This window comes from Serinus canaria, chromosome 2 (assembly GCF_022539315.1).
Source record: "Serinus canaria isolate serCan28SL12 chromosome 2, serCan2020, whole genome shotgun sequence".
NCBI lineage: Eukaryota > Metazoa > Chordata > Aves > Passeriformes > Fringillidae > Serinus > Serinus canaria.
Genome location: NC_066315.1, coordinates 58,591,475 through 58,606,177, shown reverse-complemented (window position 1 = coordinate 58,606,177; position 14,703 = coordinate 58,591,475). Strand labels below are relative to the sequence as shown.

General features: G+C 35.4%; 1 protein-coding gene across 2 annotated transcripts in view; it reads left to right on the top strand.

Annotated features, from left to right (window-relative positions):
* The window catches only part of ATP9B (ATPase phospholipid transporting 9B (putative)), a 150,574-nt gene extending 136,546 nt beyond the window's left edge, over nt 1-14,028 (top strand). The window contains exons 19-30 of one of the 2 annotated variants that reach the window (XM_050970705.1): nt 458-628; nt 2,031-2,129; nt 4,690-4,779; nt 5,229-5,373; nt 5,697-5,761; nt 6,188-6,343; nt 6,497-6,561; nt 7,733-7,841; nt 9,458-9,515; nt 10,143-10,346; nt 12,807-12,839; nt 13,598-14,028. In XM_050970705.1, the coding sequence (XP_050826662.1) occupies nt 458-628; nt 2,031-2,129; nt 4,690-4,779; nt 5,229-5,373; nt 5,697-5,761; nt 6,188-6,343; nt 6,497-6,561; nt 7,733-7,841; nt 9,458-9,515; nt 10,143-10,346; nt 12,807-12,839; nt 13,598-13,734 (1,332 nt within the window). In that variant the 3' untranslated portion in view covers nt 13,735-14,028. The remainder of the gene's footprint in view (nt 1-457; nt 629-2,030; nt 2,130-4,689; nt 4,780-5,228; nt 5,374-5,696; nt 5,762-6,187; nt 6,344-6,496; nt 6,562-7,732; nt 7,842-9,457; nt 9,516-10,142; nt 10,347-12,806; nt 12,840-13,597) is intronic. The other variant, XM_050970706.1, reaches the window with a different exon arrangement.
* Nucleotides 14,029-14,703: the final 675 nt, after the last annotated feature.

The window sequence follows — 14,703 nt, the reverse complement described above, 5'->3', positions numbered from 1 at the left end:
AAAAAAAGATGATTCATATTTAAAAAATAGATAATTGAGGTATTGTCCACAATCTGTTAAAGGTTTTGTCATTCATTAATTATGGTTCTGCAGTCATATGCAGGATCCTGTTTGCTTTATTATTGGATTGGACAGAGTTTTCCCAGAAGCTAATGTAATGTTTTTTTTGTAGCTTCAGCATGACCTAAAAAAACTACTTGTTCTCAAAGATAAGGCCTTTCCTCCTTAGAAGCCTAGTTCTTAATAGTTCTTCAGAAGGCATTCTCTTTAGGTGCCAGAAGAGCCCTGTATAACATTGGGTATAAAGTAAAATTGCTCCTTTAGTCTTGTTCTTCATTAAAGATATATAAAGACAAACATTTAGCCTAATGGATCCATGCTATCACTGAGGGGTAGACTGAATGTATACTTTATGAGTCGTAGCAAACTCTAAGTGGTTTTGTGTTTGTGCAAACAGAGTCGATATAACCAAGCAAAGCTAAGCATACATGATAGAAACCTGAAGGTTGCTGCTGTTGTAGAGAGTTTGGAGCGAGAAATGGAATTACTGTGTCTCACTGGAGTAGAAGATCAGCTGCAAGCAGATGTTAGACCAACTCTAGAGATGCTAAGGAATGCTGGAATAAAGGTACTTAACACATATTGCTGACATAACAGGTTACCATTTATTAACTTTTTAAATCAAGACATAACTTAAATTTGTCTGTATTTAGGTTCTTTCAAAGTAAGTAATATGTCAAGTCCCAAGCACATTCTGGGCATGAACTAGCAGAGACAAACAAGACACTGTGTGCAAAGTTCCCTTGCCTACAATAGCTTTCATCAATCTCAAACTTACTTCTGTAGGAAAAAGACCCAAGGATAGATGTATGTGTGTCTCAGTCATTTATCCCCTGGCTGTCTACAGTAAACTGTCCTTGCTGGCACTGAATGAGTTTGGCACAAGATTTGTGTGACAACAGTGTTTTCAGGTTTGGTGCTCGTAAGAAGTTTCAGCAAAGATCAAAATGTGAATTATTTGAACTAGAATTCAGAACTGCCCTTGGAGTTTGTTCAGTTCATGGTAAAGGGATGGCATGAAAAGCCATGCAGAAGAGCTGGTTTGCTAGACACCTATCAATTGCACATATCCAAGTAATGCGTTCATTTGAGGGAGGGTTTCAAGTAAATATATGAGCAATATCTGCGGGGAGGGGGCAAGATCATAAACATTTTGCTTTAAGCAGTGTCAAGCTCTACTCCAAATAGTTGTAATGACTTTGCATTGGTTATACTGAGTCAGACACAGTGGGATATTTTGCATATGCTTCTTGCACTGGTCTTCAGCCCCTCCATTATCTGCTGGAAGGGCAGCTCAGGAGGGCAGAGCAAACCAGGAGAATTTTGGGATGTGACAATAATTTCCTTACACTGGTGACTGAGTCATCTTACTAACTAGTCATTGTACTAACAAACCTTGGTGTTAAGGGGCTGAGAGAGCTGTCACACATTGGGAACATAACTTTTTCCCTTAATCTTTACTGCCTTCTCGGTTCTGCATGGTCAGTGGGCAGGATCTCTTTGGAGTGTTGGGACTGTAGCTCATGCTCCAAGATTTGCTGTCTCATGGCTTGGCTGCTGTTTCCTGAGATTATCACCAGGGTCACAGACTGTTGTGTTGCATCATTTTGCTGACAAATGTCATATGTATGCTCACTTTTCTGATCAAGGTAGTATCAGAGCCATAGGGAAAGGATTTTATGCTTCCCCTATGAGCTTTACTTTGTTTTCATATACATTGAGACATTGGCCCTTGTGAGAATGGAAGGAGAATGGAGCTGCAAAAAGTAAAGACAGTTCTTTACTGCTTTGCATACTATTGTAGTAAAAATCTGTTAGTTAATTTTACTTTAAAATGCACAAGTCAGTATATTTTCTTGGATAACCTAATCCAAAAAGGTGACAGAGAAGAGTTGGAGAGAGATGTCATTTAGATTTGGGAAAGAGACATGCTAATGTCCAAAGAAGTAAACTCTTATGGTTTTTTGCAGATATGGATGTTAACAGGAGATAAACTGGAGACAGCAACTTGCATTGCAAAAAGTTCTCACTTAGTGTCTAGAAATCAAGATATTCATATTTTCAGACCTGTAAGTATAGTTCAAACTTTTTTTGTTGGTTCATCAAAGGATGGCTAATAGCAGTGTTGCTGTATTCAGTTAGTAGTTGGTTGGCTGGTGAAAGTTGTTGGGTTATTGTACTGAGTGTCATTGTAATGGTCAAGAGGGTAGTACGTACTTAGGTTGTTATTCAAGGCAGTAAAATTACAAAGCAATTAAGGGTGTTGTTTTCTAGAGTTGTTGATGTGCTGTAGAAATGTTTGTAGCTGTGAGTGGGTGACTCAGGCTTAAAATACATTTTACACCCTTCATAAGAGACATTGCAAGATACCTCTAAAGAGTGATGGAGGGGTCTGTGTGAGGTGAGGTGCTGAGCCACTAAGAAACTGTCCATGCATTTAGGCTGTCTGAGTATCATTCTTGCTTGTTTTAGCATTTTCATTGATAGATCTCTTTAGACTCAAGCAGAATTAATCCTGAATGAAACTGCAAACATCCCCTGTGTAAACAGAGATCAAATTGGTATGAGAAATTTTTTTCATGTCATTATATATATGTGCATTTTACCAACTGACTGTTAAGGTAATTGTTAGAAAAGTAAACTGAATCTTCTTCTATATTTTATATGCATACTATTCACTTGACTGAAGCCAAACAAAAATAGATTTTCCAGACATTGATTGATGCTGTGTGATCAGACATAATGCGTCTGTTTGTTCTAAATGAACCACTTGCACCTACAGAAATAATTATATGAATATAATTTACATGTAAATGTATTTTCTTCTGGAGCATCAGAATGGCAAATTAGGCCCTGCAGACTACTATTTGCAATTAAATTATTAATGCTTCTGATAAAACTTCAGATCAATTTTTGTTGACCTTTCCACATTGTAGCACCACAAATTAAGTCTTCCTGAACAAAATGTATTTAGTTGAGTCAGATTTTTATTTTCATTACCTTGACTGGTAATAAGAGATCAGCATAAAACTGTGTTAACTTTGAATACTCAGTTTTAAATTAGTTAGAAAATGCATTTATACAGAATTACTTCTGTGACTATACTTGTTGCAAAGAAAAAACTGCTGAATTAATGTAAGAAAATATCAAGCACTATAACACTTCTACTGTAGTTATAAATTAGAAAGATAAATCCTTTTGCTACTCTCTTTCCAAAAAGCTGTGTTTTGTTTTTAACAAAACTGTTTATTTTCAGAAGTCTCAGCTTCTGTAGTTTGTAATTCTAGAGGTATTTACAAATTAAAAAAAAAAAAAGTCTTCTGTTAGGTTGAAATGTAGAACAGAGAGGAAAATCACTGCTCATCAGTGTGCACAAGTGCTGACATCTCTTCATCTCTGCAGTGCGGAAAGAATGCACTAGGCCAACACAGTCTGGTGCTCCTAACAGCTGTCAGACAAGGAGGTTTCTCTTTTCATGCTTAATTGTGGAAAAGAAGGAAAAAATTCTGATTTGGGGCATGTGTATGAGTTTTTCTCTTTGCAGAGGCTTTTTAAGGTAACTTTAATTTAATGGGTAGCAGAGCCCATCTGGAGGGAGAAAGGTTCTTTGAACTGCATCAGGCTGGGCAGTAGTGGGTCAAGGACAAAACTTCACATTCAATGTAATTAAGATTCATATATCTTAAAAGTTATTTAATCAATGTGATCTGTTGACACAGACAAAATTAAAAGTGTAATCAGAGCTTGTGTTTCATTCTGTGCTTGGAACTTTGTCAAGCATGATAGCTCTAAAATACATTGATATTTATTGGGGAAAAAAAAAACAAATTAAAAACAAAACAAATTTTTAAAAAACACCAAAAACACAAAACAAACAAAAGAAAAACCCCACCACCACACCCAAACCTGCCAGTCTCCTCAAAATCTGGTTATAATTTCAATTTTTGTTATTCTGTTTATAGTTCAAAACCTTCTAAAATGCATTTAGTAACATCTGACTGGTTTTTTGCACTTCACAGCTGGGCTTTTCTGAAACAATTATGTAAATTTTAAGATCTATTATGTAATTCTTTCATATTATGCCACTTGATCTTGTCTTCAGAGTCATGCAAGATCCAAAAGGATTAGAACTAATGAGCATCTTTATGTCCCTTTGAAATCTGTGCCTGGTTACTGAAACTGAAGGAGCAATTAATAGGAACAATTTCTGTTATTCTAAGAGCATATTTTGCTGGTTAATAAACAAAACGATTGAGGTTTGCATGGGAAATTTTTCTATTTTTCTCTAGACCTACCAGGATGAAAATACTCAGGCCAGCTCAAAAGTCAGATATTTTAAAGTCATTAATTCATTAAATGTCATTAATGTCATTAAATAATATATTAGCCCTTGTGAACTTTGGTGAGGAACCACTCAAGCCAACTACTTAGATTTTACTTGTTTGAGGATTACTCTTTCACTTCATAAGGTTTGAGGCTTATAGTAAAATTCCATGGGTATTAGACTAGCAATGGGATAAAATCCTTGAACCAAGGCTTCTGGGTATGAGTTCTCAAAACTTGATTTGTTTAGGCAGGGGTTTTTTAAGACTATAACAAAATCTTTTAACTGAGTGGTTTTTATTGAAGGTTGTCACTCGAGGAGAGGCTCACTTAGAACTAAATGCTTTTAGGAGGAAGCATGACTGTGCCTTGGTGATATCTGGGGACTCACTTGAGGTAAAAACTTGATTCCTGTCAAATTATTTATATGCTTATGGTCAGAAAGTAATGTATCAACATCTTCATGCTCTTTTTTCAAGTATTTCCCCATAGTTTTAGTATCCCCTTAGAGATACTTTTGCTTATCACTGAGTGCAAATTAGATGATATATGTTGTAAATGTTTCTGGGTTTCTAGTCTTCTGTACAGTAATAGAAATGGAATTTGTATACAGCATGCTTTAGTACTGTCTAGTCTCTTAACCTCAAAGCATGTTGCTGCTCAAAGTGACATTCTCTTTGATTTAAAAAATACTAAAGCCACAGTCATGAGAATCTTTCTTTTTTTCCCTTCCAGTTGGATGTTGTACATGGAAAACCTCATAAAAAAATCTTTATACTGTGGTTTTTGTGTTGGGCTACATGTAGTAATATTTAATTGTAAAGAAATATTTTTTTCCCCCTCAGGTTTGTCTGAAGTATTATGAGCATGAATTTGTAGAGCTGGCTTGTCAGTGTCCTGCTGTGGTGTGCTGCCGATGCTCTCCCACCCAGAAAGCCCACATTGTGAAACTGTTACAGCACCACACCGGGAAACGCACGTGTGCAATAGGTAACTCTGGGCACAATCCTCCTAGGGAAATCTGTAATAAATGTAAGCAGCAGGTGGCACCACAGAGAAATAGCTGAAACCAAAACAGAGAGACTTCTTTACCAGCAGCCAGGTATTGCGTAGTTGTGGCACAAAATGCCATTCCATGAGAAAGGTGTGGTTATCTTCTCTATTCTGCAGGAAAGTCTTGATTACTGAAGTAATTAATCCTAAGTCATAGATTAACTGTAAGAATTTAAAGGCATGTAAGAGGTTTCTTAAATACATTAAGGCCAGGAGAATAAAACCTCTGAAGAACTGAATATTGCAGTGACATTTTCCAGGTGATGGAGGAAATGATGTCAGCATGATCCAAGCAGCAGACTGCGGAATTGGAATTGAAGGCAAGGTAATGTTAACAGTTTCATTGTGAAATATGTGTCACATAGAAGCCCAGTAGAATGTGATTAGAAGCTTTATTCTTAAACAGTGAATTGATCATTTGTAATTAAAGTATTCTGCAAGATTATAAGAATGCTTAGTCTTTAGTATTTTTGCTTGTATGTCTTCTGCTTTATCTTTTTAAAAGCAGAAAAAATTATAGTTGTTTCTGTGTAGCATTTACCTGCAAGAAGCAGGAGATGCAATTAAACTTATGTGTTGCAGCCCACTGCATCTTAGAATATGCACAAAAATTGTTGTGTCTCATTGCAGGGTTGATTTTCAAAGAAGAAACAAACTTGTCTTTTAAATTAATTATAGCTTAGAATTTTGAAACTTGATACACATCTTTTACACTGGGCTTCATATTTGAAATATTTTTCTTTTTTTCTAGGAGGGAAAACAAGCTTCTCTAGCAGCTGACTTTTCTATCACACAGTTTAAACACATAGGTAGGCTGCTGATGGTACATGGTCGAAACAGTTACAAAAGATCAGCAGCACTTGGTCAATTTGTCATGCACCGAGGCCTTATTATTTCAACTATGCAGGTATTTAAAACTTTGTTTTCTGAATAGTTAAAATCCCTATGTCTGTCTTTGAAATGTCACGAAATCTTAACTAACCAGTATTGTTATTTTTTCTATATTGTATTGTTTTGTATGTAGAATTATATTACATAATTAATTATCTGCTTTTTCTAGGCTGTATTTTCATCAGTCTTCTACTTTGCATCTGTTCCCTTGTACCAAGGATTCCTAATGGTAGGGTAAGTCAAAGCAACAGTTACAATTTCTGGTAATAAATACAGCAAACTAACTAGTTAAATAACACCATGTGCCTGGCATGAGTGTACCAAGAAAAGTCACACTAGGTTGGATATGCACTATATGATGGGGGAAGTCTCATTATCAGTTCTCTGGAGAGAGGGATCTGCATAGCCTTAGAAGAAGATACCATAGAACCTGTGCACATACGGGGTGAAAACAATACAGAAAATCTCCCAGACCAGACCAGCTTCAGCTGTCACACAGATTAATGTACAAATCTCAGTGGGACTCACAAGGTTTTGTGTTAAAAATGGAGCTGAAGCTACTATGAAGTTTCCTCTGAGAGTGTGCACTGTCCAAGTTTGCCACATAGATTTCCATTCATATGAATATGGGCAGCATTAGGAGCACATTGGTCATGTTGCAGCAGCTGGTTTACTAATATGTTTCCCCAAGTTATACAGCTGAGAGCTGTGCATGTGTTTGTGTTTGTCCCTGTTCTCTGTCCCTATGACCTAAGAGATTCTTTTTATTCTCCTAGTAAATATTAACAACTTAAATCAAGAGTAACTTAAATCGTAGTCACACTATGGTCTGATTACACCAGACTTTGCAGAGGCAAGCAGCAGACCTCTCTAAAAGGTTTGCAGAAGTTGTGCTAAGTTCCAGGGAAGCACATGTGAAAGGTGTATCTGGCATGTGTATGATAAAATCCAAAGCCACTTGCAGAGCTGTTAAGACTCTTATTCATCCACCTACTTTCTCCATGTTGTCCAGAATATAGTGCTCTTTTTTAAATTCAGTTTTCATGCATCCATCTATAGATGAACTTAAATGTCAGGTCTTTGGAATTCCTCACTTGTCCAAAGTGCAAGTGCACAGGGAGTATGGTAACAGGTGATAAGCTTGGGTGACAGAATAAAGAAATGTGTTTTTTGGTTTTGACTGTATAAGGCCTCTGTCACTTCTCACAACTGACAGCTCTTAGAACCACAAGAGCAGGTTGCATGTGAAAACTTTGGTAAAGTTTACACAGTTGGTAAACTGCCTAAGTTCTGGGAAAAAGAATCAGTTCCATTTCACCTACATAAAAAGAATAATTGAACTCAGTAGATCAGTTTAAAATTATGTCATACAAAAGTGCTAGTGTGTGTTCTTCCTTTCTCCTAGGTATGCAACCATATATACTATGTTTCCAGTCTTCTCTCTAGTATTGGATCAAGATGTGAAGCCAGAAATGGCATTGCTATATCCAGAACTTTATAAGGATCTCACAAAGGTATGAATGTCCTCTGTGCCCAGCTACAAATGCTAAAATCTCCAGTGTGCAAAACTGGCAATTGTTGAAATCATTTTCTTAAGGTATTCCAAGCAAGACAGATTGCACAATGATTCCAACTTCTGTACTATTAAAATAATCCACAGTACCAATCATTTTTATTAATACATTTCTCCAGTCACCAGTGGCTGTACCGAAATAATTCTAACCTGAAGGTATGTTGATAAAGCAACCTTGACTTTGGCCCCAGAATCTCTGATGTGGAGTTACTTATGTTTACATTTTCACATCTTATTTTTCCATTTTAATTGGTAGAAGAATTTATAGATTTTTTTTTTCCTAACATGCAGAAATTATTGCTGACATCTCCAAATACTTTCTTTTAAATAACAGATATTTATAACTGATATATCTGAACTCAATCATCGATTTCTTTGTGTTTGCACATACTTGAAAACAACCAAAGTTTGTAATTTTGTTACCCACAAGAGTGAAATAATTCTCAAGATTCTGTTTTAATAAGCTATTTGAAAAGCACTTCTTCTTCATTCTTAGCTGTCAGCTAGCAAAGTTATGATCCAAGGCAGAAGCAGACAGTCTTTTTAGGGATAGTAAATTCTTCAAAGATGTTTCTAAAAAAGTTCAGAAGCAGACTCCAGTTAAAGACTCTAGTCCAAAATTTTCTGAGTCTTTGTCTTTTTAATTGCACTAAATTAGCTATTACCTATGTTAATCTGGGATAATGGTTTTTCCTCTGCTGGAGATCTTGGTTCTTTCTCTGCTTGAGAATCTTTGAAGTTTTTGAGATTTCAGTCCTTTATCGAACTGCAAAAAGCATGGCCTTCACCTCCTAAACAGAGTCGTTAGCTTGCCTGTGGAAAGCTGCTCACAGAACTTGGAACTTGCTGCAGTAATGAAGAAGTGCTGATTCTTACCTGTTCTAGATTGATCTTTTTTTTTTGAGGCAAAATGGCTGCTTTGTTTGCCACTTTATCCCTTAAAATGTGTATCTTTTCATCTCTTCAGTTCTAACATATTTCATCAGTACCCTCACAGAATGCAAGAGTCATATCACATGTACAGCATTTATACTTTGATTTTTGCATATGTTTCAGTCTGATCATTCACAATCAAAATATTTAAAATTTATTTGGTAATAGTTACTTGCTGAAAATTGGCAGTAGTCACAAATTTATTCTGTGAAAGCAAATGGGCAGATTGAAGTTACTAGTAATTACCTGAAGATTTGCTTAAAGTTTTGGTCACTAGGTACAATGCTCTAGTTGTTTTGATGACTACATTTTAGAAATAAAAAATAAATTAATTTTTCTGTAGTTATCATTCTGAAAACCAGACAGAGCATTGCAAGCTAAAATATTTCTTCTGTTTAGGGCCATAACTTCTTACTCCCAAATTTAGACTTCATGCGATTTCTATACAAGCTTGAAATGAAGAATCATAAAAACAAGTAGAAGCTTTGTAGCCTTTATCACTTCAAATACTGCTTATTTTACTTGTAAAATGTTTCTCTAGCAATGAACTATTTAAAATATATGAGCTGAATAGATTTTTTTTTTTAAGTTGTGTTTAACTGTTCTTTCACATGTTTCCCTTAGGGAAGATCTTTGTCATTTAAGACCTTCCTCATCTGGGTTTTAATCAGTATTTACCAAGGTAGGAGAGAGTCCTAATTTTGCTGAACTGAGAAATTTTTGTCTGCTATTAGCAATATTGTTTTTCAGCTGCAGGTTGAATTCCCAAAGCTTAGCATTTCATCAGTAGTTATATATATTGCTTTCTGTTTATCTCGTAAATCGATATTCCTGTAGTGTGCCAGGCCTATTCAAAACACAGCATGATTGGTATTTTTATTGGTGCATGTCGCCTAAAAGAGGACATGTTTTTAATTAAATGCTAATCCAGAAAAATTTTAATGAGTGCTTATCACATTGCATGTATTTACACAGTAGTTTTCTTTCATTGAATGACAGAAGTACTGTTGAAGAAATCTGAATTATGTAATCAGTTGAAAGTAATTACACTTTCAACAATATCTCATTTATTTGCAGCACTTGACAAAATGAGGTTAATTAACAGTTCATCAGATATATTGCACTAAAAGGTGTTTAATTTGCTAATAGTTTTATTTCTGTATGGCTTTACTTTGGTTGGCTTATTTCACACGAACAAAGTACAGTAAATATCCTTCTTTTAGAAAGATCAATGTTATAAAAATTGCTGGACAAATTTTCATAATGCAGGGTGTGTTGCCAACCTTGTGTGCCTCTCCACCCCTCCCAGGTGGTATTCTGATGTATGGAGCCCTGCTGCTTTTTGAATCCGAGTTTGTTCACGTCGTTGCCATTTCCTTCACTGCCCTGATCTTGACTGAGCTCTTGATGGTTGCACTGACCATACGAACGTGGCACTGGTTAATGGTGGTGGCTGAATTCCTCAGTCTTGGCTGCTATGTGGCCTCTCTTGCATTTCTAAATGAATACTTTGGTGAGTAAAAGTACTTTAGCAAAGAACTGTTTTGTATCTTTAATAATGTTTTTCTCTTCCCTTTTTTTCAATGAAGAATAGGTGATGTTTTGAAATGCAGCTTTCTTTATAAGAAATATAACTGAGTCTGAATTAGGCCTAATTAGTGGTGGGTTAAAATATTCTTTTACCCTTTTCTTCTAGAATTCAACAATCTTTATCCTGTTAGAATGGTTTATCTAGATTATAAACTTTAGTCAAAACACTCCTGCCTTTTGCATCCTTGGTCTGATATTGACAGTCCAAATAGCATACCTTAAATTGGCTTTGAGATTTGCACAATTGAAAATAGACACTGTTTGTTAAAAACCAGGATCTTTCCCTGAATTGGTGCATTATTTTGCACACCAGGCCAAGTAGGCCTCATTAGATCTAACTCACAAGGCTAAAATTGCTGAAGTATTGTTAGGAAGGGATGCAGCAGCCTAGAAGGAAAGATACTTTATATAGGAGCCATTGCTTCAAAATTAAAGTAAGCTTGTATTGAGCTTGCTTTGCTTTAAGTTTTGGTATGCCATACTGTGCCTTAAGGTACTGATTGTTTACAGTTCTCTAGATGAAAGAACACATTTCAACTGCAAATCTTAGCAGTCAAGAATCTGAGCATCAAAATAATACCTATTTCTTCTTGGATCAACTTATCTTTTAGTAAAAATAAAGTGCCTAGGTGGGATTTTACAAACATAGATTACGGAAATATACATAATAGCTTTTATTATACCTCACAAGGAGCAGAATCCAGATTCTTCTCTGCCTTTTAGGATCTGATGAGTACAGAGCTGCCCTTCTCCACCTGTCATTTCACACAGCAGAATTAAGTGTTACATGGCAGTTTCTAGAAGTCTTACAATTCTGCCTTCACTCTGTCAGTTCCCAGGTGTTCAGTGCTAGGGTAGTGTGTGTGCATTATATAATTATTTAGATAATTATTTATTTAATCAGTAAATGCTTCACTGCCTGTCCCAGGTGTTCTGGTACTTCCAAGATCTCTCAGGAGTTAAATTTTAGTGAAGAAACAACCCTGCTGGGCTTGGTACCTATAGTGTACATTATTTCAGGTTTGCCAGAGCACCCTTTTTTTTTCTCTGACACTGATGCACAGGCATATTAATAGAGATTATTGGGTTGATTTTTCAGTCTCTACAGTCAAATTAAAGGAACAAACAAGAAGAGATATAGGTACTTGCACTTGAGTCCAGACTTCCAGGAGCTTCATAAAGCAGAACTTGCAGCTTCACCTTTGAAAGTCTGTAGTACTGGTGACAGCCAGTCCTTCCATCCTTTCTCGTGTTGTTCTGTGAAAAACACTTTTAGATTATGTTCATAAAGGTGTAGAAACCACAGGAACTTTTTTTCTTGCAAACTTTTCTGTAAAGGGGAGCATTTTCCTCTCTGTGCTTGTGGATTTGCTGGGCAAGCCCAAGCGAGTCCATAAACAGTTGTGTGGCTTCTTGCAACCCAGGGACTTAACTTCACTGGTTTTTGTATTTGAGAGTACTGAAAAAGGCTGCAGTTTCATGAGATTTTGTAAAGATGTATTTTACTGTGTGTTGTTCACCACTTAATCTGAGAAAATGCCTTTCTTTTAGTCTCATTTCTGCTTAATGCTTTAGTCCTATTTAATCTGTCCCATTATAACTGGGGGGAGGGAGCTTTTTTGTGTATATGATGCAGCATAAACCTAAGTGATGGTTTGCAGTTCAAGATATAGAACTTCCATGGATCAGAAAAAATGGTCCACCAATAGTGCTTGACTTCACTTGCAAAACTTATGTCAGTGATATTGCTTGTAAGGATCATCTTCTTCCAGGGAAATTATATGATGACATGGCACTCAAATTAGAAAGGCAAAAATACCAAAGGCAAATCAGATACTGTTCTAGAGCTCTGACTCATGAAAGCAAACCAGTTTTTATATTTCAGAGTTAATTGCACATGGGTGCCTATGATAGGTTATACAGGCTTTCAGGATGTCTAAGCAGGCTTAGGCTAAAACTGCATAACAAGTTTTTACATTGAAATTTAATATACTAAGTATATTAATGAGCAGAGTTGGAGCAGGAAAGGATTTCTTTATTGCATTTTATGAAGTGAATTTTCATTCATATGAACAAGTTGTTTATACAGTAAATTATACCTTGAAGTCAAATGTAAGAAAAGTGCCAATCTATTTACAACCTTAAAACATAACCAAATATAAAATCTCTATGTTTTCAAAGTGTTTTGATTTAATTTCTGCTTAAAAGAATCTGATTGACATGTGAAAAGCAACACTAATCCAGTCAATGCTACTAACATATTTTTCATCTCCTCTTTGTGTAGCTAACCTGTTGGAGTTTGTTAATGGCTTGGGTTTTTTTTTTGCATAACTTTTGTATTTTCTGTAAATCTATCCTTTCACTTTCCCTCTTTGTGAAACAGGTATAGGCAGAGTGTCTTTTGGAGCTTTCTTAGGTAGGTGAAGTTTAACTTTTCTTGAAGTTTTGGGTTGGATTTTTTTTTTTTTTGATCTTTAAATATTCACTCAGGAGTAGTGAATTTCTTAATATATGCATTTGTAAATAATGGGAAAAAATAAAAGAAAAAATTCTTGGGGTTCCCTGAGTTCTGGGATCTTTTCATGATAATTAAGTATGATCTAATTATCACAAATAGGGTCAAAAAAATTCATTAGCAAGCATAGTGTGTCAGCATTGTTGTTAATTTTTTGTCATAAACAATTATCTTTTCCCTGTGGTGGGTACAATATCACTATGTTTTCCCTGGAAATATTTGGGCTCTAATTTAATCTCTATGATTTTAAGAATAATTCGGCATAGATGTTGTAAGAAAAATAATACCGAATAAAAGATCCAAACTGGTTGGGAACTTACAGCAGGTAAAAATTATTCTTACTGTAGAAAAATTAGCTGAATTAATTTTTTATTATGAGAGAGTCTTGCTTTTAAACTGAGATTCTGTTTCCCCTAAAAGTTACTTCAGCTGCAAAACAGTGTGAGGACCATAAAGGAACTCTGAAGTCCCTGTCTAACAAAAATAATTTGCAAAAGCAAAGGCTGAGGGTAACTTTCTGTTCCTTTATTGCCCTTTTTTAAAAATTGGACGATATCATAAGCAAACAATTAAGGGACTTTTATTGACTTTGCACTGTGGAAGTTCCAGTTTCCATGCTACTGGCTCCCCTTACTTATTTTCCCTTTTTGTTTCTGCAGATGTTGCCTTTATCACAACTGTGACCTTCCTGTGGAAAGTGTCAGCAATCACTGTTGTCAGCTGTCTTCCACTTTACATTCTCAAGTACTTGAAGCGCAAGTTCTCTCCTCCAAGTTACTCCAAGCTTACCTCGTAAAAGTGATTATATTCCTCTGGTTTCTCACTCACTCCAGTCTGCAGATTGCATATTCACTGTGCTTTAGTGTCTATGGATTCACATTGGACTAAAGAAACTTTAAAAAAAAAATCAAAACTCAAAAGGGATAATGTGAATAGAGCACAAAAAGAGGAGGAAACATCTGAGAGATACAATAACACAGAAGTTCACTAACAACTATCAGAGATAAACTAAATTTTCTTTGCGTTGATTTTCTTTTTTTCTTTCAGTTGTTATGATTATAAAATAAAACCAAATTACCTTTGATTTGACAATGCTTCTGAATGGTTTCATTGCTACTGTAAAGGATCTTTTGCTACTGTAAAGGATTTTTTCCAACTATGTTTATCTTCTGCAACTTAAATTGAAACTTTTGTTATTTATTACATAAATTTTCATCTTTAATTATTGTATGACTTCCTAATTCAAGCCCTTTCTTTTAATGTTTATATATGGAAAAGTTTATTCATCCATACTTACTCTAACAAACCTAATACCTGTAAATGCCTGTGTCTGTATTAGCAGCTATTATTCCTCATCAGACATTGATTAATATGCACTATTTGAATTATGTACTGATGTCTGCATAGCACAGTATTATTTTAGGAGCTGTTGTCCTATTCTGTACTCTCCATTTCTGGCACCCGTAAATTACAGATGTGTGATGTTGACAGCAATTCTTTAAATGCACATTACAGCCAGGTTGCACAAAAGCTGTTTAAAAATTAAATTATAAATTCTGTACATAATTCCACAGCACTTATTGATCTGTACAGATATCAAAACATAGCTGCTCAGTAAATATGTTTTAAAGTTCTTATTCATTTTGTATTTGTAAAACTGCAAATAGTGTCAAAGTACATTTCTATATATGAGAAGTCCAGTAAACCTTGTATTAGCTAATATGTCTAAATTGCCTTGTAATCTGTTTACTTAGGTTACTCAGGT